At 37.1% G+C, this 26,419-nt stretch overlaps 1 protein-coding gene and 1 long non-coding RNA gene across 2 annotated transcripts in view; one reads left to right on the plus strand and one right to left on the minus strand.

Moving 5' to 3' along the window:
* Window positions 1-4,302, plus strand: part of LOC120076106 (homeobox protein knotted-1-like 6) — a 61,882-nt gene extending 57,580 nt beyond the window's left edge. The window contains exons 5-6 of the mRNA XM_039029884.1: window positions 3,253-3,491; window positions 3,918-4,302. Of these exons, the coding sequence (XP_038885812.1) occupies window positions 3,253-3,491; window positions 3,918-4,082 (404 nt within the window). The 3' untranslated portion in view covers window positions 4,083-4,302. The remainder of the gene's footprint in view (window positions 1-3,252; window positions 3,492-3,917) is intronic.
* On the minus strand, window positions 665-3,231 carry LOC120075141. Its single transcript, XR_005481202.1, has 2 exons — window positions 1,497-3,231; window positions 665-856 (listed from the first exon to the last, which is right to left on the minus strand). It is a non-coding gene; the product is annotated as an uncharacterized LOC120075141 (long non-coding RNA).
* Window positions 4,303-26,419: the final 22,117 nt, after the last annotated feature.

Consider the following 26,419-nt stretch of genomic DNA (forward strand, 5'->3'; position numbering starts at 1 on the left):
GATTGTGATGCCTTGATCACTAGACCCCCTGTGCTTAGATGCATGAATGGAAAATACTTGCGTGATTTGAGCAACAGGGCGTACTTAGACAGCAAAGCTTGATTATATGCATTCAATCTCCTAGGAACCAGCCATTTAATTGTGTCACAAGTGAGTTAAATATTGTTATAAATGGTAGATAATTATTACAACGTGAAGGGCGGTATGCTTCTTGCCTTTATTAGAGAGAGAACCGATTAATATTCCTAAAATTAGGTGTTTCCTTTTTCTTTTTTTTTTTTTGCTTAAAAAAAAAAAAAAAGAAAAAACCCAAGGGTCTGAGCTTTAGATAAATTTGAAGAACAGACCATGAAAAATCTGACTGGAAATGAATGTAAGGTCGTTTAACCTGACAAGAGCCTCAAAATTTGGATTAAGGTTTTTCGAAATATGAGGCTCTTGATTTATTTTTTTGCAGCTGCTGTAGAAAAATTTACTATGGATGTCTGGAGTAAACTTTTGACCATTCTGAATTTTGGACTTTCTAAGACATCTCATAGGGCCATTACTATATGTATGCATAAAATATTTTCGTTTAAAATAAGGAAAATGGACTGTTTTAAATAAGGGAATAAATTTCAACTAAAAATTCATACGTTTGATTCGGGGTATACGAAAACATAAATTTTAAAATAAGGAAAATTAACTAAAAATGAAAATCTCTAACACCTAAATTCTTTCAAACAAGTTCATGAAAAGAAAATTGTAAAACATGAAGAAAAAAAAAACATATGAACCCAATGCGGAATCGTTTTCTAGCCCTTTGACACTATCACGGATTCCTCTTGTTCAATCATCCGAGTATTCTTGCTCTTACCTAAAAAATGTGTAAACATAAAGGATGAGTATAAAATAATCAGTAAGAGATCCCATTACCGAATCAGGATATGCATTCACATGCAATGAATGTCTGGGTTAGTGGGACATACATAATGAAGCTATTCGACTGTTCTGAATAGCTAACTAAGGGATAACTTATCTCCTATTAACTCGCATGTCTAGTAGCTTGATGGACATTACCATCAAACATGGAAAAAGAAATATGAATGTGAACTTGTCGGTTCACGCATGTCTAGCAGCCCGAAGGCACACTGTCAAACATGGAAAAGTAACATGAACATGAACCTGTTGATTCACGCATGTCTAGCGGCTCAAGGGCGCACTGTCAAATATGAAACTAGACCCGTCAGTCTCTTGTAATAAAACATGCATCGAGATGAGACGGTATATCACCCCTACTGGTCTAATCATGCATCACATACATAAATTTCACGAGTAATCCCACAATTCGTATCATAACATAACATACAGATTCAAACATGCTCAAACTCCCCAAAATATTCATACAACAAAAAGGTATCACAACTTCCAAATCTGACTTCTAGATTCCATTAAGTAACTTGATAAATCTAAATTACAGCGCCTAGCACGAAGGTACTGGTAATAGTGTCACTTACATCAAGGCTTAAGCTCAAATAACAGACAAAATAATTCCTTTCTTGGCTTAGGAATCTTGGTTCAAGGTCCCTAATGCAAAACACAACATTTAATTTCAACTTTTGGGGTCAAAAACAAACAAAACTCATTCAATAATCCCCAAATCTTACCAACACCCTTAACCGTATTGGACAGCCTGCTAAAAAAATCGCCTTAAAATCTCAACTCCCACCTCCAAGAATGTGCCAAAACGCTTCAATTTGTTGGGTCGCAATCTTAAACACCTTGAAATTTCAATCTAACCTCCAAAACATTATGGGTAACATCAAAATTCATGCCAAAACTTGATAGCCATGCAAAGCTAACCAAGATTTCAAGAGAAAATCATGAAATCTTGAAGAAAAGAGGCCTTACTAAACAAATCCAATAATTCGGCGGGCAAAAGGGGCTGACGGCGAGGATGTTAGATCTAGCGCGGCAAAATGGCTGGGATGCTCGGCCTGCGCGCGGATGAACCGGAGCGGATTGGAACGACAAGGTACCTCGCGTGAGGAGATGAATCCGAATTGGTATTGCGCACGTTCAGCTTGAAACTGGCGTGAGGAGATGTCGGCGTGGCCGGGCAGTAGATGGTGACGGTAGCGTGCTTTGGTGGCTAGTGAAGAAGTTGAGCAGACAGTTGTGGCTGAGGTTCTTCACGCAAGAAGATTTCCTTTATTTTTCATTTTTTTTTATGCTCGCATGCTTAACGAGGCTTAAAAGAAGAACTTAAATAATTTCCTTTCTCTAACCGTAGGCACTTACGTCTATTATAATGCCTGAAAGTTGGGTAGGATGGCCCTTACATAAAGATTATATTGTCCCTAATTTTTATGAAATACAAGATGTTCATTAAATAATATGAAACTAATCTTCACTTCAACCACTCAAGATATTCAAATACATTATATATTTAAAAAAAAAAAACAAAAACCTTTTCCCTTGTCCTTAATAAAATCCAATTCCAAAATCCAAAATCCTTTTTGGATTTAAACCCTTTCATAATTCCAAATTCTTCTCCTCTACCTTCTTAATTAACACATCCATATCAATTAAAACTAAATAAATCAATTATCTCTAAAATCAAATGGAATTAAAATCCAATTTTTCCAAGATAATTAATTCAATCCTTTGAGCCTTTAAGTGCAAATTAATCGACGAGGTTTTACAATTATCTCAATTAAATCCCAAATTACTAAAATTAAAGGAAACTGGAATTCAATAATTCGAGATAATTATCCTAAATTTTCTAGAAGCTTGGGATGTCACACTTACCATTACCTGAAATGACTATCATGAATTTGTACATGATCATTATATAGCTATACCATTCTATTCCTGGTTAAGGTAGATGAATCTCTACAATAACAATATGATATTGTCCATTTTGGATATAAGTACTCAAGGTTTTGATCTTGATTTCACCCAGAAGACCTCATGTGATTGTGCTCACTTATAAATGATCTATAATGAAGATATGACGTCCGCTGTGTGTCTACATTGGTGGCTACTTGGTCTTTTTAACCGGCCATCGAATATTTGAATTTTCTCGAATCTTTGTGTTATGATATAGGATGGCCGGTCCTATATCATATAGTGGTTCTGTTTAAGACGATTCAGTCTTTATCTTTGTTTGATGCCTCATTGGATAAATATTGGGCTGTCTTTTGGCAGTTCTCTCCTTTCGATGTATGCCTGGCTGAAAATCGATTTTTGGTTACGCATTCATTTTTGCAGATGAGGATGCCATGTCATCAGACGATGAGCTTAACTGGGGAGAGAGGGAATTGCAAGATGGTCAAATGAGGTTAGAAGACAAAGGTCTTAAAGATATGCTCTTAAGTAGATTTGGTAGCCACATTGGTACCTTGAAGCTGGAATTTTCAAAGAAGAAGAAGAAAGGAAAACTGCCTAAAGAAGGAAGGAAAGTACTGCTCGATTGGTGGAATGTTCACTATAAATGGCCATATCCAACGGTATATTCTCTCTCCACCAGCAAATATTCCTAGTGATATTTCTACTCCTCGAACCAACTATTTTTGGCACTTACAGTTTTCAGTACCTCCTGATGTCAGTAACTATTAGTTATCGTGATCTATCATTGTGTTTGCATTTAATGTAGGCTGCCGTGATATTTTATTTCTGTCAATAGTGAACCTGAACTATCCCAACTTTTAATTTTGTGATTTGTTGAATGATAATTCCAAGTGTGCTGCTCATGTCTTGTCGCAACACAAGCAGGGTGTTTCGTTGGCTGCCTTGAGGCCCCATGGAACTGCGTTTTTGTGTAAAAATTACTGATTGAAACTTATTTGCATTGAGATTTTGTCTTTAGAAAGAGTTTAACTAACGTGATAGTGATGAAAATTATTTTATTGATGGCGTGTTTCTCAATCGTTCAGGAAGCTGATAAGGTTGCGCTGGCAGAGACAACAGGACTAGATCCGAAGCAAATTAACAATTGGTTTATTAATCAACGAAAGCGGCACTGGAAACCATCTGAAAGTATGCAATTTGGAAATATGGATAATGTGGCTGAACAATTTTACGCTAGGCTTGACTCTTGAGAATGAGGTGTACATCGTCCAAATGGGTATATATTACATGCTTTAAAATCACTCACCATGCTAAGCCAATAGTTTAGCATATATCTCCAAGAGCAAGCAATTGTATTCATTACATGGGTGGGAAAAGATCAAAATGGCTTCCATACTTTTGTCTTGTAAATTTCTGAAATAATTAACATTAATTATGGAAATGTTAATCAAAGTTTGGATGATTTCTTTCTGTCTCGTGCGCCTTTCTGTATATCTAATCAATGTTTGGAGGTACTTTCTCGTAACAAGTTTATTTTATTTTCAGAAGCCATAACGTATAAAATCACATTTGCAACCCGATCTCTCTTTTATGGCCGTGGTGGAAAAGACGGATATCCAATGCAAAAGTCAATTATGAAGATTTGTCTTAATCTTTTACAACATTTTTTTGTATCATTAATTCAATGGACCAATATTTTAATCAATCAACATTAGGAAAATGTAGGGGAAAAATTTTATCTTTTGTAGTGTATCAAAAAACTTTGGACTTGTAATACATGTATTTTTTTTTCTTTTTAGTGATCTAAACATCTGATAAGATTAATCTATTGTATTTCATTCATTAATGTATGTTGGATGAGATCAAAATTCAAAATATCGATGTCGATAGGAATGGTAAAGTCTCAATTTTGTGGAAATATCGATGGAAATTTTGGGAAAAATTATGGAAATTAATGAAAATTGATAAAAATTGTTATAATTAGTTAATCAAACTTTTATTGGGGCTTAATTAGACTATAATTGGCCATTTTTAATCACAATTTCTATAGAGTAAGACAATATTTAGATAGATGTCTGTTGTAAATGTATGTGTAAATATTGATGTATAATAGAAATCTAAAAAAATGAAAAAATAATTACAAAATAATATAAAGTTTGGGAAATTTTCATAGATAGAAAAAATGTCAAATTATTCATAGAAAAAGCAAAAAAAGAAAAAAAAAATATTGATAGAAATTGATAGACTTCTATCAGCGTCTATTAGTAATGGACTTGTATTAGTCTCTATCATTACAGTATCGATGATAGACTTCTATCAGTTTTTATCACTGATAGATACAATATATTTCTATTAGTTTCTATCACTGATAGACTTTTATCAGCATCTATTAGTGATAGACTTGTATCAGTTTCTATCACTGATAGTATCAATTATAGACTTCTATCAATTTCTATCATTAATAGACAACAATAGACTTTTATCAGTATTTATCAGTGATAAACTTGTATCGGTTTTTATTACTAATAGTATCAATGATAGACTTATATCAATTTCTACCACAGATAGACGCTGATAGACTTTTATCAGCGTCTATCTATGATAAACATTGATAACAATGTTTATCATAACTATCTAAAAGCAACAAAACTCAAATCTTGCATCCAACTTCCTGGGTAAATCAATTTTAACACCAAAACTTAATGTGTGTTCAAGAATCAAACAAAATTAACCCCAAACACCCAAAATATTACCCCCAACAGCCAAAAATCTGGCGAACTCTAGCATTGGTGTCGACAAGACAATAGTGACGAGAATTGGGTTGCACGAATCTAAGCGTTAGAGGAATAGAGAGAGTGAATCGAGTAGAGAGAGAAAGATTGGCTCACCGACAGCGACAGTAGATCAATGGTTGGGCATGAACGGTGGTTGTTGGATGTTAGAGCGTGTAGGTTAGAAAGAGAGACCGAGATCAAATCGAAGGAGAAGAAGAAGGAGGAGAAGAAAAAGAAGGAGTAGGAGGAGAAAAAGAAAAAGAAGAAGAAGATAATGAAGATGATGAAGCAGAATGAGAAGGAGGAGGAGGAGGATGGGTATTAAAAGTGAGCTAATTGATATAAAAGCTTAACTTTAAATGTAGGCCTATTGAAATGTTCAGTAACAGATTTGACCCAAAATCAAAATTTAGTGGTAGGTGACTTGTGTGATGAAGAACGAGCCACGTAGTTAGAGCATTTAGAAGGGTAAAATCTCACTTATCTCATCAAATCTATCATTTCTGAATGTTTTTGTTCTCTCTCTAGGATCTAACTCTCTCCATCATCTTTTTGTTTGAGTGTTCTTGAGGTTTTCTAGTGAAATCGAAGAAGAGAATGAAGATCTTTAACATGCAGTATAATAAATGTAAATAGAAGAGGAAGATCAACACAATGGTTTAAGTGGTTCGATCAGATAGACCTACATCCAAAGTATGAGTTCTTTCTTTTATGTAAAGGTTTAAAGATGTTTTAGAGCTTTTACGTAATTCTCAAAATTATGAACTCTCTCTCTTTGATTTTCTTCTCTCTGAATATTTAAAAGAGATTTTACAAAGTTGAAGAGTAGTTAGTTATTTTCTATTGTTCAATGGTCTTTAACAAATTATGTTTTCTGATGTGAGGTGAGCTAATGCATGGTTCAATTGGTGTTGCTCTTGATTAAGGTAATTCTTAGCTCATATTCTTTACAAATTCTTCATCTTGGGCTAAAGAATTTCCTCAAACCCTTTTTTTGTTTTGTAGTTTCAACTTTTGGTTGGAGGTCTACTACTTTTAGTAGACCTAAACAGTATTTGAGTTTGGAATGTGTCACAGCTTTAGTCAAACAATTAGATAAGTTCTTTTTTTTGTCTTGATTTTCTCTATTTTGATTTCGCCTTTTTCTATTTCATGTATTATAAAATGCATTCAAATGACTACATGTTTTATTCTGTCAGGAAATTGAGGGTTTTTAGTGAAGGAACTCTTGAACAAGAAAGCTAGTGAGTGGAAGCAAGATCGTTGTGAAAGAATAAAGCATTTACAAATCAAAAACTTGATGCGCGGATTTATGATGTGATGGCGTGAGTATGTGATTATGTGTGTTATGCGATGATGCAAGTTTTCCTAACAAAGCCCAAGTATAAGCCTTCTTAGGTTCCTGGTAAATCCAGGGTCGAACACATGGACTACTAAATAGATATGCGACAGACTCTTTGATTCTACTACGATGGTGGAAAAGAGGTGGATGGTGTTTTGATTTAGATTTTCCTATGCGACGGAGTCGAACGCGGAGTGATGAAAGTGTAGAGTTACAATAAGTATGCGATGAAGAGGTTGAGAAGGGGTTTAGCTAACATTACCCAAGATTGTGCACGAGTTATGCGATCATTCTATACATAAATATCAGTACTACATTTCTCAATGCAAAATGCCACAATTCCTATTTCTAGGACACATGCAATGTGTATGAGAAACAGCAGATAGAGCTTATTTCTAAGTTTCTACTCTTGCTTATGCGATCTAATCTGACTCTCTCAAGCCTAGATTCTAATCCGACTCTCTCACGCTTGGATTCTATCTTTAGATTACTCTCTCAAGTACGTCCAAATGATGAATGACATATACATAACACAAGATGATCGCATAAAATGTATATCTTAAGTCATGCTAGCTAAGTACTTCTCAACCCATTCAGAAATTTAGCTATTCATGCATGGTGTGGAGAGATTGAACATAAGTAAAGATGAAGTTTCAATTTTTTGCAAATAAAGTATTGAGTACAAAATAACAAATGGATTCGAGAAGTAACAAGCCCGATAATCAATGTCTTGCTTTCCATGGCCTTTTACACTGCTTTTTATCACTTCAACTCTGTTCTAGTTGTGGATTCTTGCTCTCACAAGGGTTGGCCTTCTCTCCTTTGTATTGCTTTCCGGCAATCTCTTGATCTGTTTGGGAGAAATTTCTCTCGGCTTCGCCTTGTCTCCTTGCTCTCTCCATCCTCTATGTATATTATGTGCGTGAATCCCCCTCTCTCTAGTGACATTCGGTATTTATAGATTTCAAGATGAAGCTACTTTTCTCACTAATGATTGCAATGATGGGCGGCATTAATTTCCCTACTCTGTTGCGCCGTTTAAAAGTCACGGAAAGTTCAATGTACTTGCTACAGTGTGGCTTTTAACGGCTTGTCAACTGAATTCGGAATCGACTGTTATCAGCTTTACATCCCATCATGATTTATTATGTTGTCACCTTGATGCGAGATCTTTATGCGATCAATTTTTAAGAAACTTCTCACGATCGTATGACTTGCGATCGCAACTTCAAGCGTGTTGTCACATTGTGCCCTTGGATCGCTATTTCATGTAAGTCATCGCATTGTACCTACACAAAATAGGTAAATTAACTGCTTTTATGCGATGAGCATTAGCAATCGCAATTCCTTTAGTTTGGCACTTTCAGACATGATATTTCCTATTTTATCATCGCTTTCTCTCATTGTTTTACTAATTTGAGCTGTAATAATTTGTATTTCTATCAGTTATCAAATATACAACCACAATTATGCATCATCGAATAAATTACAGCATGCTTTCAAGTTAAAACCAACTAGGATCGAGTGACATACCTTTGAAGAATTGTTCTTCGCATATTCCCTTAATCAACACCAGTCCCGCATCCACGCAAACTCGATCCAAAGCACGAACGCAATGAACAACTAGTGAATTCCGCGAACTGTTTGATCCTCGAACACAATCGAGGAAGACTTGATCCTTGGCCCTTGTGGGCAGAAATGCATGTTATTACAGTGCTAAGTTATTAAACAATGAAAGTTTGCGTTGATAAAATATGTAAGATTGCGTCCAAAAAGCATTATGTTCATAACATTGCGATCGCATGCGTCCATCGCATGAAAACAATTAACTTGTGTATTTTTGTGAAGAATATGCATTGATGCAAGACAGAAAATGCGATCACAAGAAATCAACGATCGAACATAGCATTACTGCAAGGCTTTGTAGTGATTTACACTCCTAAGTATCTGCTCAAGAAGGATTTCCGCATAGAGCCGGTGCAACTTGGTGGGCGCATCTAAGTGAAAAGCATAATTAATCACGATGGGATAGAAAAGTTGATGACGGTCGAGTCCGAATTAAGTTGACAAGCCGCTAATGAACTACTGTAGTAAGTACGCTCAACTTTTTGGTGACAAATATTCGGCGCATCAGACAAAGAATTAATATCATCCCATCAATGCAATCATAAGAGAGAAGCAGTCTTTCATCCTGAAGCTCTATAAATATCGAAGGCAACCTTCAGTAAAGAAGTTCGGACAGTTAGAGAATTTTCTCTTAGATAGAATAACCTTGTTCATTGTTTTAATTTTTATTTAGAAGGCGGAGCGAGAGAAGGGAAGAGACGCCGGAAGATCACTTTAGACAGTTCGAGAGGGAACCCAGAGGCATGAAAAAGCAAAGAGCAGACAGACTTTCGCGAGAGCGAGACTTTCTTTTGAACAGAGTAGAAAAGAAAATGTAAAAGCCTTGGGAAGCAAGAGATTGCTATCAGGCTCTTTATTCTCATCTTGCATTGTTATTTTGTATTTCAACTCTATATCTATACAATGGAACTTCTTTATCTACATCTGTTCACTCTCTTAAAAGCACACATGAGTAGCTAAATTTATCGAATGGGTTGAGAAAAACTAAGCTAACATGACCTAGGATCTTCATCGCATGCGATTATCTTGTTTTATGTTGTGCCCAACATCCTTTTAGAGCTACTCGAGAGAGAGTCTAAAGAAAGAACGGTTAGAATCTAGACTCGATTGAGCAAGATTAGATCTGCATAAGCAAGAGATAGGGACTTAGAGAGGAAAGGGATTACCAGCTCCCTCAGCCGATCTTGGAAAACTCAAGAAGGAGTTCTCGAGATTTGCTGCTATTTTCTAAAAACGAATTCATATTCAAATACAAAATACACACCTCTTTGGCTCTGTTTGCCAATCTGCATCGCATGCACCATAGAGATAGGTTATAATATTATGTGGTTGCCTTATTTGTGTGTGTGTCATTTTGTCATCGCATAGATAAGAATAGAGGCTTATGTGTAGGTCCTATAGACTCATTGCATATATCGCATGCGTTCTAGTAAAGCCGTAGCATTTGCTTCGAGAGATGATTTGCTATTGTATGTGTGTTGTATGATCGCATAACATGAACGCAACCTAGGAAGTGTTAGCTGAAACCTTTCTCAACCCGTTCCCCGCATATTTATCGCATCTTTCGTATTATCAACTCTTTTCATAACTCCACCGCATACATTTATTTTATACCATAAACAATAACCCAAAACAACTATTTGATTATTTGGTTACCGCAAAGTATTCTTAGAAATTATCATCGCATACTGTTTTCCCTAGTCCCTGTGTTCGACCCTGGACTTACCAGGAAACTCAGTGGGGTTTATACTTGGATTCCACTGAGAAAACTTGTTGCTCAACACATTTCCATCACCACATTTCATTCCATAATTTCACCTCATAAAATAACGCATTAAGTTTTTGGCGCCGTTGCCGTGGACTTCGACAATTCAGTGTACTAATGGTAATTTTTTTTGATTTCTTTGCACATCTCAATCTCTGGTGAATTACGACCCAAAGATTGAATGGACGTTTTGACGACGATTAAAAGACAACTGCCAATAACAAGGCAGAACCCCAAGAATCGCGGAACAACCGGAAGAAAGGGCCGCAAACGCAAACAATATAATGGCCAATCGCATCCTTCTGTCGAATGACCACAATAGAACCATTGGGGACTATGTGTCACTCAACCTCTACGATTTCTCTCCAGGAATCATGAGGCCAGCGTTAGATGGATCGAGGTTTCAAATGAAACCGGTAATGCTGCAGATGATCCAAACTGCTGGGCAGTTTGGAGGGAGGCATGGCGAAGACCCGCATGGCCACCTCCGGAGCTTCAGTGTTGTTTTCCCGAATATCTCCACCGAGGAACTTCGACTCACTTTGTTCCCATTTTTCTTATGCGATCAAGCAAGAAAATGGCCATATTCTCTCGAATCGGGAGAGATAACTTCGTGGGAGCAAGTGGTGGAAAAGTTCATGAAGAAATATTCCCACCAACCGAGAATGCCAGGAGAAGGAAATTAATAACGAATTTTGAACAAGAAACTGACAAATCGCTCAGTGATGCTTGGGCAAGGTTCAAGAGGCTGGTAAGAACCACTGTCCATATAACGGCTTCCAGACTACTTGCAGAATGGAGATGTTTTACCAGGATTGAACCCTGCTTCGCTGCGGAGCTATCAATCCCTCCAGAATCAAATGAATTGCGATGATGAGTTTTGAATACAAGGCAATCGCAAATTAATAGCACGGGGCGAAGAAAAGGTAGGTCCAATGCAATTGCTCAAACGACAGCAAGTTGTGTCATCATTGTGGAGAAATGCCCATCCGATGGAAAGAATAGTCCAGAAAATCCGCAGTCAGTGGTATTTCATAAAGAACAACCCTATTCCGATACGTACAACCCCGGGTGGAGAAACTAACCCAAATTCGCGTGAAAAAATCAACAACAAAGCTTTCAAACCCAGTGGTGCAAAAAGAAAGGCACCCACCCACATTTTTCCGCAAACAACGATTCAATGCCTGACACAGCATAGCAGCTCGCAATCACTGCAATCTTGTCCTTAGAGAGCTTGTTGAAGCCAATACATTGAGAAGAAAAAATCAGAGTGCTTCAGAATCAAGCAACGTCCATATCGAATCTCGAAATTCAGCTGGACAATTGCCAGGCGAGCTTAAAAATAGACTGCAAGGAGCTTGCCGAGCTCAACTGAGTTTTCTCGCAACGCTGGGTGGTACTAGAAAGGAACACATGCTTTAGCAGTCTCTCTTGCTAAGCGATCAAATGACTTGTGGAAGTAGGGGAAGAACCCATCACGACCAACTCGAATGCCGGTACAACCGAGGACCCGTTGACTTATAATTCGAAAAAGCCCGAGAAGATGAACCCCAAACTTGCGTCCACCCTCAAGCCTTCAGAACATGAGATAGAAGAAGTCCAGCCACCATCAGTCCCGCAAGGATTGAAACAGAAACAAATGATGAAGACAAGATCGCGACAGTGGCAGTAATGCAAAATGCTATGATCCCACCAAAAATGTGCGACCCAAGAATCTTCACAATACCATGTTCCATTGAAGGGGTCTACAGTGGCCAAGCACTAGATCTTGGGGCGAGTATAAACATAATGCCGCTATCAATCTTCAAACGATTGAATATGGGCAAACTCGCACCCACAATGGAGACTCTTCTGCTTGCGGACAGATCCCGAATACATCCTGAAGGAGAGTCGAAAGATGCCACAATCTCAATTGACAAATTCATCTTGCCGGCAGACTTCATCATTTTGGATTGTAAAGCGGATGAAGACACGCCCATTATATTGGGATGACCATTCCTCTCAACCGGTCGCACTCAAATTGATGTGCACAAGGGGGAAGTCATAATAAACATCAATAGGGAAAAGGTTTGGATTAAGGCAGTCAAGATTCTGGAAGATCGAGTAAGCAGTCCCTGAGTTACTATATGACTCAATCTCATTAGGACGCAATCCTTTTGAATATCCTTTCTCTACATCCATACCGCATGAACTTTCATCACTTTGTTGTTATCTTTTATCGCATATTTATTTCTCTAAAAAAAAAATTTGCGATCGTGCTGAACGATTGCGGTAAAAGATTTTGTTTTGTTTAATATTATTTGACCCTCTCAATATTTTTCTTGCAATGATCGAGGTGAACGATTGCGGAGGCGCTAGATGAAGACGCAACTACTTCACTCCGTCACCGCAATCCAAAGGAGGAAGATCGCCGCAAAGCAGAATGCATCAACAAACAATGCGAGCGACAATGCAAATTTGGGGGTTGTATTCTTCCTTGACTTTATTCTAAATTATGCACTATCGCGTCGCATTTTAATTTTGAACATTTTATCACTGCATCGTCTTTGATTACCACAATCATTTAACTTTGATAAATTTAGTAAGTCACCGCATACTTTCTCTTTGCCAATTATGATTCCAATGATGAAACACATGCGTCTATTTTTTCATATATACTAGAGTCAACTTAATTATAGGACAGTTACCTCATGAAATATTTCTAAAAGTTAGTGGTCTGCTAGCTTTCTTTCAAACTGACCCTTTACCAAACGTCCTAAGAACATTGCATGACTTCTTTCAATCTTTTGGCAATAAGGACATTGCCGCATTTTAAATTTGGGGGTGAGGTAGTCATTTTCGACCTTGCTATTTTTAGCTCTCTAAAAAAACGGGGGAAAATTTTGAGAATAACAACTCCACTGTCAACACAATGGGGAAAACCATGTTGATAAGAGTTAAGTTGTGAAAGGCACTTATCCATAGTTAGAGGTCTGCATGACATAGGTGGGGGCAAGCTAAAACTAAAGTAAGTCGCCAGGATCAACGCATAAATAAATGACCGCAACTCTGCTGCCGAATGAGTATGAGTTTAGTCTGAGAAAGAGCACCCTGCTCGTAGTTGGATGTCCGCATGACACATGTGGGGGTAAGCCAAAACGAAAGCGAGGCATCAGCGCAATGGTCAGAAAAAAATAATAATGGCAGAAATATGCAAGGATTAAAATCCCAGTTGACACCCGGTGGAAAATTTTTCTTTTTGAAAATGAAATCATGCGATGTCTCGAAGATTAGTAAAATCTTTGGTTAAACTTGCAGTCCCGAGGTTTTAGAAATATTTTAAGAAGAGACTTAAATAAGAATTAAGGAAATTTTGGTGTATAGGATTTGAATGAAGTATCCTTGAGAAATCTAGGAAAAGAGATTGCGGTCAACTTTCTAAAGGAAATCTTTAGCTTATGCTTGAGGACAAGCATTGTTTAAATTTGGGGATGTGATAGCAGGCAGAAATTCACGTTATTACAGTGTTAAGTTATTAAACAATGAAAGTTTACGTTGATAAAATATGTAAGATTGCATCTAAAAAGCATTAAGTTCATAACATTGCGATCGCATGCATCCATCGCATGAAAACAGTTAACTTGTGTATTTTTGTGCAAAATATGCGTTGACGCAAGGCGAAATATGCAATCACAAGAAATCAACGATCGAACGCAGCATTACCGCAAGGCTTTCCGGTGATTTGGGCTCGCAAGTATCTGCTCAAGAAGGATTGCCGCAGAGAGTCGGCACAACTTGGTGGGCGCATCTGGGTGAAAAGCATAATTAATCATGTTGGGACAGAAAAGCTGATGACGATCGAGTCTGAATTAAGTTCACAAGCCGCTAACGAACTACTGTAGCAAGGACACTTAACTTTTCGGTGACAAATATTTGGCACATCAGACAGAGAATTAATGTCATCCTATCAGTGCAATCATAAGAGAGAAACACCATTTCACCCGAAGCTCTATAAATACCGAAAGCAACCTTCAGTGAAGGAGTTCGGATAGTTAAAGAATTTTCCCTTAGATAGAATAGCCTTGTTCATAGTTTTCCTTTTTATTTAGAAGGCGGAGCGAGAGAAGGGAAGAGACACTGGAAGATCGCTCTAGGCAGCTCGAGAGGGAACCCAGAGGCGTGAAAAAGCAGAGAGCGGGCCGACTCTCGCGAGAGCAAGACTATCTTTTGAACAGAGTAGAAAAGACAGTGTAAAAGCCTTGGGAAGCAAGAGATTGCTACCAGGCTCTTTATTCTCATCTTGCATTGTTATTTTGTATTTCAACTCTATATCTATACAATGGAACTTCTTTATCTACATCTATTCACTCTCTTAAAAGCATGCATGAGTAGCTAAATTTATCAAATGGGTTGAGAAAAACTAAGCTAACATGACCTAGGATCTTCATCGCATGCGATTATCTTGTTTTATGCTGTGCCCAACATCCTTTTAGAGCTACTCGAGAAAGAGTCCATAGAAAGAACCTAAGACTTGAGAGAGCTAGGTTAGAATCTAGACTCAAGAGAGCAAGATTAGATCTGCATAAGTAAGAGATAGGGACTTAGAGATAAGCTTTATTTGCCAACCTGCATTGCATGCACTCTAGAGATAGGTTTTTATATTATGTGATTGCCTTATTTGTGTGTGTGTCATTTTGTCATCGTATAGATAAGAATAGAGGCTTATGTGTAGGTCCTATAGACTCATTGCATATATCGCATGCGTTCTAGTAAAGCCGTAGCATTTGCGTCGGGAGATGATTTGCTATTATATGTGTGTTGCATGATCGCATAACATAAACGCAACCTAGGAAGTGTTAGCTGAAACCTTTCTCAACCCGTTCCCCGCATATTTATCGCATCTTTCGTATTATCAACTCTTTTCATAACTCCGCTGCATACATTTATTTTATACCATAAACAATAACTTAAAACAACTATTTGATTATTTGGTTACCGCAAAGTCTTCTTAGAAATTATCACCGCATATTGTTTTCCCTAGTCCCTGAGTTCGACCCTGGACTTACCAGGAAACTCAGTGGGGTTTATACTTTGATTCCGTTGAGAAAACTTGTTGCTCAACGCATTTCCATCATCGCATTTCATTCCATAATTTCACCTCATAAAATAACGCATCACACTACCACTCGGTTGCCGTGGTATTCTCGTTGTGAGAATCCAGGAGGTGTGGGCTCTTTGTGGATTTGGTAGAGGGAAGGAGGAAGTGTACGATCGAGTAAATGGGAGAAAGGCTAAGTCTATCGTATAGACTGGGTACTCGATCGTCTAGTAAACGAGGAGCTATCTTCTAGTAACGAGAAGCTTTGTTGTTTACACTTTCAAAGGCTATCGTATAGCTTTTTTTTCACTCGATCAAATGTTTTGTGATAAAGAAAAATGAAAACTATTTTCACTTTTATTCTTCAGTTATTAAGACTGATAGAAACCTCTCACTCAATCAGTTAAAGGAGAAATAAATAACTACCAACAATTATCTAATAATCGTTTTATTATAAATAAATATAATAACTAATTTATCATATTATATTTATAACCTATAGTTTTACTATCACATCATATGTAATATATAAACCATAGTTCTTTTTCTCTTTTATGACATTTAATATAAATCATATTTATATTAATTCCTCTAATTATTGTATCTAATACATCAAATCAATTATATCACATATAATTGAATCAATTTAATTATATCATATATAATCAAATTCCCTCTTGTTAATTTGAACATTTCAAATTAACCCAAAAACTGATTCTCAACTTGAATCCATTGAGCTACCAAGGGGACCTTATAGACATGTAACTTGAAGCTCCAACGGTACGTGAATAACTGACTAAACTCTTTAATCACGATATCGACCATTCGTTAACTGCCGGGTATTCCACTAAAGACCGATAACTGCACTCTTCGCACTACAATTATATTTCTATGTCCATTGGATATAACCAATCAATAGTACGATAACCTTTCACAAATCGCTCATAAGTATAGCTGGGCCAATTTACCATTTTGCCTCTATAGTTATATCTAACTCCTTAAGTACCACTGATTCCTCTAATGAACAATACATCATAGTTCTACTATGAGTGAACACTTCTCGGGCCATGAGAAGGTGTGGCATCACATTGTTCAAGCCCCGAAATCAGCCCTCAAGGGAGCAATCTATCTACTTACCTCTGTTTCGAAGAAGAAGTGAATTTCGTCTTGTGTAGCTGAGTTTCTAGCTCCCCAATCAGACGAATCACTGAAGTAGTAGGTTTGAGTCGGCGATCTGGCCACTTGCACCCATTCAAATCAAAGGACCGCCCTCATAGACAGGAGTTCCCAACTCACTCAAGATTAAGGTCATGTTACCTATAGTCATCCTAGTGAAATGAAAGTCTCTGTCATGAATGGCGTTATATAATGAGACTAAACATTTCGTGGTCCAGTCTTATACAAACTCCTTTGTATAGGATACCCCCGCTTGCATGTCTTCACATGAATGATCAGAATCAGACCATTTGTAGCAACTTACAACACTTGTAATATCTATAAAGTGGGTCGCATCTGTAGTGTCACTAGGATAAGGTTCACTAGGATAAGGTTTCCCTCATTTATCCATGTACTACAGACTATTTAGGTTGTTACTTAAAGCAAGATCCACTTGTATGTCTCCACATACATGCTTAAGTTACAACGATAACTAGTGATCTTAGTTTATTGGTTTGTGGTTAATGCAACTAAAATATCTCATATTTCATAGATAATAGAAAGGGAAATATCTCATATTATTACATCATAAATGTTTGTTCATACACGTGTTTACAAACTACAGTACCCTACGAGATTTATGGCATAAACCCCAACACTTAGTTAAACATATTGCACTTTGGTTGTCACAATACATGTCTATTGTTTTCTGTTTGAAACCAAAATCTGATAATAGTCCCATGTATGGATGCTCCGATACTTTGTCATTTTGAAGGAATCACTTCCTTCTATTTTTTTTTTCATGAACCCTTCACTTGCATTCCTCTACCAAATACCGTAAAGCTAGCAAGCTCTTTGTCAACTTTTTTACATGGTAGTCAAAGTTCTTTCTTATTACAAGCATCGACAATTTAACTAACGAGTAATATTTCAAAAAGAAAATTTGATCAACATTTATAACATCGTCATTCAGACAGTCATGAGGTATTGTGATGACGTCATCATAATACCTTGATTAAATATATTACATGGTAGTCAAAGTTCTTTCTTATTCATTATTTGACAAATAATGAATTTGTCAAAATCCTTTTTCGCTTGCATTATGACGACTTTGATTAAATATAACATTTATAGTAATCTAAGTAATGTCATGCTTAATGCAAAGTTCATTTTTCATCTAATTATAACACTTATAATTATCATACATGAAAAATAAATATACATATTCATTTCTCTACAACATACATGATAACATTTATGATGCATGTATATGTTTACTCAAAACATGCATTCAAAAAATATAATAATTACATTGTAATGCATGAGCATGCTTATATTAATCATGTAACCGTATAACATTTATATGATGCACGATCATGTTTATCCTAAGGTGGGATTTTAAAACTATATGACATACATTATGCAACATAGTTAAACAATACATCACATGCATATAAAACTATATAAAAGCTATGGTAGACCAAATATTGACACCCTAATTTTAACAAAATTAAAATTACAAAGGAAAACTATCATCTTTTTGTTGGAAAAGACTCATGCGATCAGCTATCTACCAGGTACCTTCCATGACACACAAATTGAGGAAGACAAGGGATTTTCACTGAACTCCACGCATGACAGACAAAGTGCTCGATGCATGGTGCCTCGCTCGATGCATGGGTTGCGAATATCACATCCATTAGACAATGAAGCTCAATGCAACGACATCGTCCCTCCACATGTGACTGTGAGCATTGCATCCACCATGCCTAAGTCCCTTCACCGCATGGGTATTGACTTGCTGCATGGGTATGCTACTTGCAGCATGGGTTTGCGTTTCGCCCTTTAAGTGTTAACGCATGGTATGCATTGACGCACTTACCTTTAACATCCTCCACTTTACAAGACCATAACCCCATCGCATGGAATGCATCCCACCCCAAGCCATCATCGCATGCTATCTTGCCACAAGCTATCATCGCATGCTAAGATACCAGGTGCCACGAGACATAAGCAAATCCTTTGTTTTTCTCTGAAAAATTGGGCTCTAGATAACATTGTTTCTGACCCTGAATGACCCAAAAATACATACTTGATTGAAAATATAAAATTCCCAAACAATATACCATTACATTGATCAAATCAACATAAAAGTTTACAATCTATGGTGCCAATAAATGAAATTATCTATCAAGCAAACCTCATATATTTTCAAGAAAAATGCAGAAAAATAACCCACTGATAACTTGTAGAAATACAAGTTATTTATACCGTTTTATTTAGATTATGTGCCAAAAAGAAGGAAAAGTTGCATCGACCGTATAGAAATTGGCTTAGAAACACGAAAATTGTAAAGTATCGGAAGCACACCCGCTAACCCATTGCAATGGTAAAATGGAATGTCCAAGTCTTTGTTTTGCAGAAAACATGTCACCCCATGCGACGATCGCTCGAGGATAAAAATGAACAATGCATTCACATTGCATGCAGCGGTCAATCGAGAACGAAAATTAACGATGCAATTGCAGCGCATGCGACAATCAATCATGGATGCAAACGATCAATGCATTTGTACCGCATGTGACAATCGATTTAAAACGATCCAAAGGCAATTTACATCGCATGCGAGACGATCGATCGCTAGAATGTAAAGAGTGACGTATTCGCAAGGACTTATGAAATTGTACAACTTTTCTATTGTACAATTTTGACAAATTAAATGTGGAGCAGAGCAAATTAAATGTAAAGAGTGCGTCAAACTATGTGACCATGTTACTACCATGCACATCAAGTCATTTTCCAATGTAAATACGATGCTCCTAAATCTAGGACACAAGTGTTGCATGCAAAATGTCCATAGAGCTTATTCCTAAGTCTCTACTCTTGTCCTATGTGTTGATGCAAATGCATGAAAGTAAGATGACCGCATACAATCATATCTTATTGCTAAGATGCATGCGATGCGTTGATAACAAATAGTGCTCATCCCTAAGCACCTATCTCTCGTTTATGCATTCTAATCTGGTTATTCCAAACCTAGATTCTGATCTGACCTTCCCAAATCTAGATCCTGTCCTTAGACTACCCTCCCGAGTATCTCTAATAGACGAATGAAACATACACAAACAAGCTAATCACAAAGAATGAAGATTCCCTCATTATGCTAGTTAAATGCCTCTTAACCCATTCAACTAATTTAGCTACTCATGGAAGTTAAGGTAGAGAGTGACAGATATAGAGAACGAAATTCCATTCTTATATATATAAGTTAAGTACAAAATACTAATGGAAGTTAAGGTAGAGAGCCTGGTAGCAATTCCTTGCTAACCGAGGCTTTTTACACTGGAATCTTTATTCTGAACTAAAGATATTCCCGCTTCCACAGAAGTCGGCCCTCTCTCTGCCTTGATACCTTCCGGTGCTCTTCCAAGCTTGTCGGAACGATTTACCGGCACAACTTCTTCCTCGCGTCCGCCTTAAAAAGGTGAAAGAAAACTATGGACAGAGGCATGAACTAAAAAAGGTGAACTAATCAACTGCTTAACCCCTTCTCTAAAGAATGCACTTGGTATTTATAGGGCATCAAAAGGTGAAAGGCGGCTTCTCTCTCCTGGTTGTACAGATGGGACAGCTTTAATTACTGACTGACGCACCAGATAAATGTCATTGATAAAGCTGGATATACTTTGTGACCGTTATCGGCTGTTAACTTAATTTTGATCCAACTGTCATCAGCTTTTTGTCCCATCGATCTTAATTTTCCTTTCGTCTGGATACGACCACCATGTTGTGGTGATTATTATTGGGTGAATATTTGCGAGCGCGATTAATGCAAAGTCTTGCAGTGAAGTTGTGCTCGACCGATGAATTTCTATGATCACAATCTCTGCAATGCGTTAATGCATATTTTGCACAAAAATACAAAAATCAATAGTTTCCATGCACTGACGCACGCGACCGCAAATATTATAGATTTTATGCTTAATGGATGCAATTTATCATTTTTCATCAAGCAATCCAACATTGTTTAATAACTTATCACTATGATAATGTGTATTTCTGCCCGTTATCAGTACTTAATGTAAATCTCATTTACATCAATCCTCCACTAGATGTATCTCATACATCATACCGATTATATCATATATAATCAAAATACCTCTTGTCAATTTGAACATTTCAAATCAACACCAAGAACTGATCCTCAACTGAATCCATTGAGCTACCAAGGGGACCTCATGAACCTGTAGCTCAAAGCTCCAACGACACGTGAATAACTAACTAAACTCTTTAGTCATGAGATCCACCATTCGTTAACTGTCAGGCACTCCACTAAAGACCGACAACTGAACTCTCCTTACCACAGATATATTATGTGTCCATCTTAACCAATGAACAGTGCGACAACCCTTCACAGGTCGCTCGTAAGTACAGCTGGGCTAATAACCATTATGCCCCTGTAGTTACATTTGTCTCTTTAAGTACCACTGATACCTCTAATGAACATGAGTCATAGTCCTACTATGATTAAGTCTTCTCTTCCAAAGAGAAGCTGTGGCCACTATGTTCAAGCACCGGAATCAGTCCTTAAAGGAGTAATCTCTCTACTTATCCCTGTTTCAGGAAATGATTGAATTCCATCTTGTGGATTGAGTTCCCAGCTCCCAGATCAGAAAAGTCTCTAAAAAGGTAGGCATGTTGAGTTGGCAATCTGGCCACTCTCACCCATACTAATCAAAGAACCGCTCTCAAAGGCAGAAGTTTCCAAAACACTCAGATTGGGGTCGTGTCACCTATGGTCGTTTAAGTGAGATGTAAGTATCTAGTATCAACGACGTTATATACAGAGTCTAGTCATCTCGTGGTCTAGGTCTTATACAAACTCTTTGTATAGGACACCCCCGCTTGCATGTCTCCACATGAATGGTCAGGATCAACCATCTATAGTAGTTTACAACACTTGCAAACCTTTACAAAGCGGGTCGTATCCATAGTGTCACTAGGATCAGGTATCCCACCTTAATCTTTATACTACATATCTATTTAAGTTATCACTTGAGGCATGATCCACTTGTATATCACATATACATGTATAAGTTCACATAAGATAACCAAGGAGCTTTGTTTATTGGATATGAGTAAATACCATAATTAAATAACACTTGTTTTATTCATTGAACAATATGTATCTTTACAAAACAATGAGACTCCAGGAGAATTAGGACACCAATCCCAATATACCACTCCTTATTTCAAGTGCGCATGTTTGCTTGGATACTTTGTCACCTTAAAGAAATCACTTCCTACTAATTTTTTTTGCACGGACCCACCACATACATTCCTCCACTAAACACCGCACGGTTAATAATCTCTACATCGATTTCTTTATACAGTAGTCAAAATTCTTCCTTATTGCAAGCATTGACAATTTAACAAATAAATCATACTTGGAAAAGAAAATCTGACAAACCTTTATATCCTTTTCATTCAGACAATCGTGAGGTATTGAGATAAGTTCATCATAAGATGGGCCATCGGATGCTCTATATACATATACAAATGACTGGGTATAAACACTTTGTTGTATTGGATCTGAGGGCATCATCATTGGTAGGATTGGAGTAGGTGGGTTTGGAACACAAATAAAAGGTATTGGAACTGATTGTGAACCTAGAGGTTGTCCATACCCATATTCAGTATGAGTCTGTAAGGTGCATCTCGTTTGGATGTTGTGACCCATCCAAGTTTCATTTCCATCGTCTCCAAGGTTACATGGTTTGATGTTATCATCTAGTGAAGACAAGTTATGTCAAAATGTAGTTGGAACGCCAAAGTCGTGAGTAGTTGGAATGGTTAGAATGGTCAGATTGTGCTGATGGTATATGTTTTCAGTGTATGTTCCATGAATATCAAGTGGTGTGACTGATACAAATAGAGGCATCTGGGATGCAACATTGCCTTAGAAAAATAACTAAAATCTTCGTCATCGACTATCTTGATCGGGGGGGGGGGGGGGGGGGGGGGGGGGGGGGGGGGGGGCGCGGCTTGGACCATAGATTGTAACGAAGTTTAATATGTATGGAAATCTATCTGGATCAATATTTAATTGTTGGTGTAGAAGACTTACTAGTTCACTACACGATATATCGTGTCTAATCTTTAGACCTTTCATGTGACCACCAATATAGTTACTTCCGGTCTGGTCCCACTCCCACTATAGTGTACAAAGATGCAAAGTAACGTCATTGATCTACAATATGCCAATTATAATAATCGATCAAACACTAAAATTACATAAATAAAAATATGTATGACAAACAATCACCTATAAAATGGTATACGATTGTATATTATAAACTACGCGAATATATTCCATGTTGTATACGATCGTATATACAATGGTATACGATCTAATAACTAACAATATGATATTGTGTACGTTGTGGTTGTAGGATTGTATCAGCAACAGCGGAAGCACAAGGATCATCTAAGCATTCAAATTCACTAATTTTGGCAAAATATTAAGCATGCTCTTACAAAAAACAAGTGAGATTCAAGACGTATTCTTGTAGAACTTCTTCAAAACTTCTTTTCCAGCTGCTATCTTCTCCAAATCTTGTTGTAAACCACCTCAAGATCTTCCTCAATATTCTCTTGGTGCTCTAGATTGAGTTGTGGGACTTAAAGCAAGCTTGAATCAAGGGATGAAGGAGAAATGCTCATTACAGTAATCTTGTTGAAGAACTCTTTCCTCAACCCGAATTTTCTCTGAAATTCTCTATAGATTGCATGTCGATATTCACTCCAATCTCTTCATTATATTGCAGATCAACATGTAAAGGAGACACTTGCATGAGTTGCAGCTCATGCTTGGAGAAGATAAGGCCAAGAAGATGCATTATGTGTGAGCTACTTCAAAGATGGATAATGGAAAATCTTCATTTTCCATTTAAGTGTTTTGCTTTCTAATTTTCAAATTTTATCTCAAAAAATCAAAACTCAATTTTATAAAATCTATTTTTATTTTAAAAATGAAAATTTTAATTAATTTCATAAATTAATTATTAAATAAAACTTAATTAATTTAATATCAAATATTAAATTAATTTTAACACATATCCATCTTCATATATTTAAATCATATTTAAATATACATAAATTCTCCTATTCCGTTTAAATTTCAAATTAAACATGTAATTATATCTCATACAATTACTAATTCCCTTAATTCTAATTTGAAGTTTCAAATTAACTTATCATGCTATTGTAGAGCTAGTCCGTTACGAGCTAGTAGGGGGACCTCGCGGACCTACAGATCATGGGCTCCAACGATCCGAGATTAATTGCTAAACTCATTAGACCAAATTAATCTCCATTCGTTAACTAATGGGTCACTCTACTAAAGCCCATAGTTGCACTCCCTTCACTATAGATATATTATGTCCACATGATTTAACCATAATTAACAAGTCAACCCTTCATAGGTTGTTCGTAATAACGGCTGGGTCAAATATCTGTTTTACCCCCAAGATTACGTCTTATTTCTCAAGTCCCTATTGATCCTCTAATGAACAGCTGGTTTGTGGTCCAATCACTAAACCAAACTCTCTCAGCCCTGTAAGAGGGTGGGGCTCCTTGTTCAAGACCTGGATTAAGTACTTGAGAGAACAACCTTTCTCTCATCCCTAAATTGAGTAGACGTGAACTCCGTCTTGCACCTTATGTCCCCAACTATCAATCTGTTCTTACCCCTGAAATGGGAGTCTTATTGAGCCGGCGCTGTTAATCCAACTCTCAATTATGCAAATCTAAGGGCAATCTCGAATAAACAGGAGTTCATAGTTAGCTCAGGATTAAGATCGAGTTACTGATGCGTTGTAAATGTGATGTGATTATAGTATGAATTGCGGTGATGTGTTATGCGTTGCACATGCAAGTTTTCCTAGTAAAACCCAAGTATAAGCCTCACTAGGTTTCCTGGTAAGTCCAGGGTCGAACACAGGGACTACTGAATTAATATGCGACAGTAAATTTAATTCCTAAGTAACAGATTCAAATAAAGAGTTGATGAAATCGAGAATTACAATGAGTATGCGATGAACAGGTTGAGAAGGGGTTTAGCTAACACTTCATAAGATTGCGTTCAAGTTATGCGATCATGCTACACATAAAAAACAACATGTCATCTCTCAATGCAAATTTCGTATTTCCTATTTCTAAGACGCATGCAATGTATACGAAAATGTCGATAGGACTTATGTCTAAGTCTCTATTCTTGTCTATGTGATGATGAATGATGCACACATACACAAGGTGACCGCATACTCTCATATCCTATCTCTAGGGTGCATGCGATGCATAATAGCAAACATAACTTATGTCTAAGTTTCTATCTCTTGCTTATGTGGTTCTAATCTGACTCTCTCATGCCTAGATTCTAATCTGACTCTCTCAAGTCTAGATTTTTTCTATAGACTACTCTCTCAAGTATCTCTAAAGGGTGAATGTCGCATACATAAGACAAGATGATCGCATAAAGTGTAACTCTTAGGTCATGCTTGCTAAGCACTTCTCAACCCATTTAGAGATTTAGCTATTCATGCGAAGTATGGAGAGATTGAACATAAGTTGAAATGAGATTTCCACTGTCTATAAATTAAATGTAGAATATAAAATAACAATAGAATGTAGAGATAAAAAGCCCGGTAGCAATGTCTTGCTTCCCGTGGCCTTTTACACTGTATTTTCACTCCAACTCTGCCTAAATGAATATCCTTGCCTTCGCAAGTGTTGGCCCTCTCTCCTTTTGTAGCGCTTCCCAGCAGTCTTTCGAGCTGTCCGGGAATGATCTCTTGACGTTTTCTTCTCTTGGATCGTCTCCATCTTCTAAGTATAAGAATGACTATGAACAGACTAATGACTATCTGTCTTGTATATAATCTAACTTGTTAACCCCTTTACAATGGTGGCCTCCGGTATTTAAAGAGCTCAAGGTGAAGAATCTTTTCTTTCTAATGATTGCAATGATGGGCGGTTATTAAATCTCCTGCTCTGATGCGCCGATTAATGGTCATCGAAAGTTGAGTGTACTTGCTATAGTGTGGCTTAACGAATTGTCAACTAAATTCGGATTCGATCGTCATCAGCTTTCCGTATGATTTATTATGTTGTCACCTTAAGTCTTTATGCGGCCACCTTTTTGAGTAACTTTTCGCGAACGCATACGATCGCATGACTTTTTTTATCGTAATCTTTCAATGCGCGCGGACACCCAATTCCTTGGATCGCACTTTTACTTGCGCCAACGCATTTTTGCTGCACAAAATAAGTAAATTAGCTGCTTTTATGCAATGGGCGCATGCGATCGCAATATTCTCAGTTTAACGCTTTTGGACATGATTTTGTATATTTTTACCGTCGCATTCTCTCATTGTTTTACTTATTTGCACTGTAATGGGTCTTAGTTTATTGGATTTATACTTTCGTACAATTTATGAAATCAATAACAAGTATATCGATTATAGAAGATGTTTATTATTTTGCAAACTGCGAGTTTTTAGGACATAAAACCCAACAATATTTCTACTTAGACTAAAACTCCAGTGGATCAATATATACAAATATATACAATGTTAATTTTACATGGAGAGAATAAAATGTACAAATACAATAAACTAAGGCATCAAAATACCCACAAATTCTCTCACTAGCCCTAGTGATACAAAACTCGTAGACCTAGTCCTACTAGGTGACCCTCGAACACTTTAGCCGAGAAGGCCTTCGTAAATGGATCAGCTAAGTTTTCTTGGGAAGCAATCTGAGTGATGATAACGTCTCCTCTGTGTACA

This window comes from Benincasa hispida, chromosome 4 (genome assembly GCF_009727055.1).
Source record: "Benincasa hispida cultivar B227 chromosome 4, ASM972705v1, whole genome shotgun sequence".
In the NCBI taxonomy this organism is placed as follows: domain Eukaryota; kingdom Viridiplantae; phylum Streptophyta; class Magnoliopsida; order Cucurbitales; family Cucurbitaceae; genus Benincasa; species Benincasa hispida.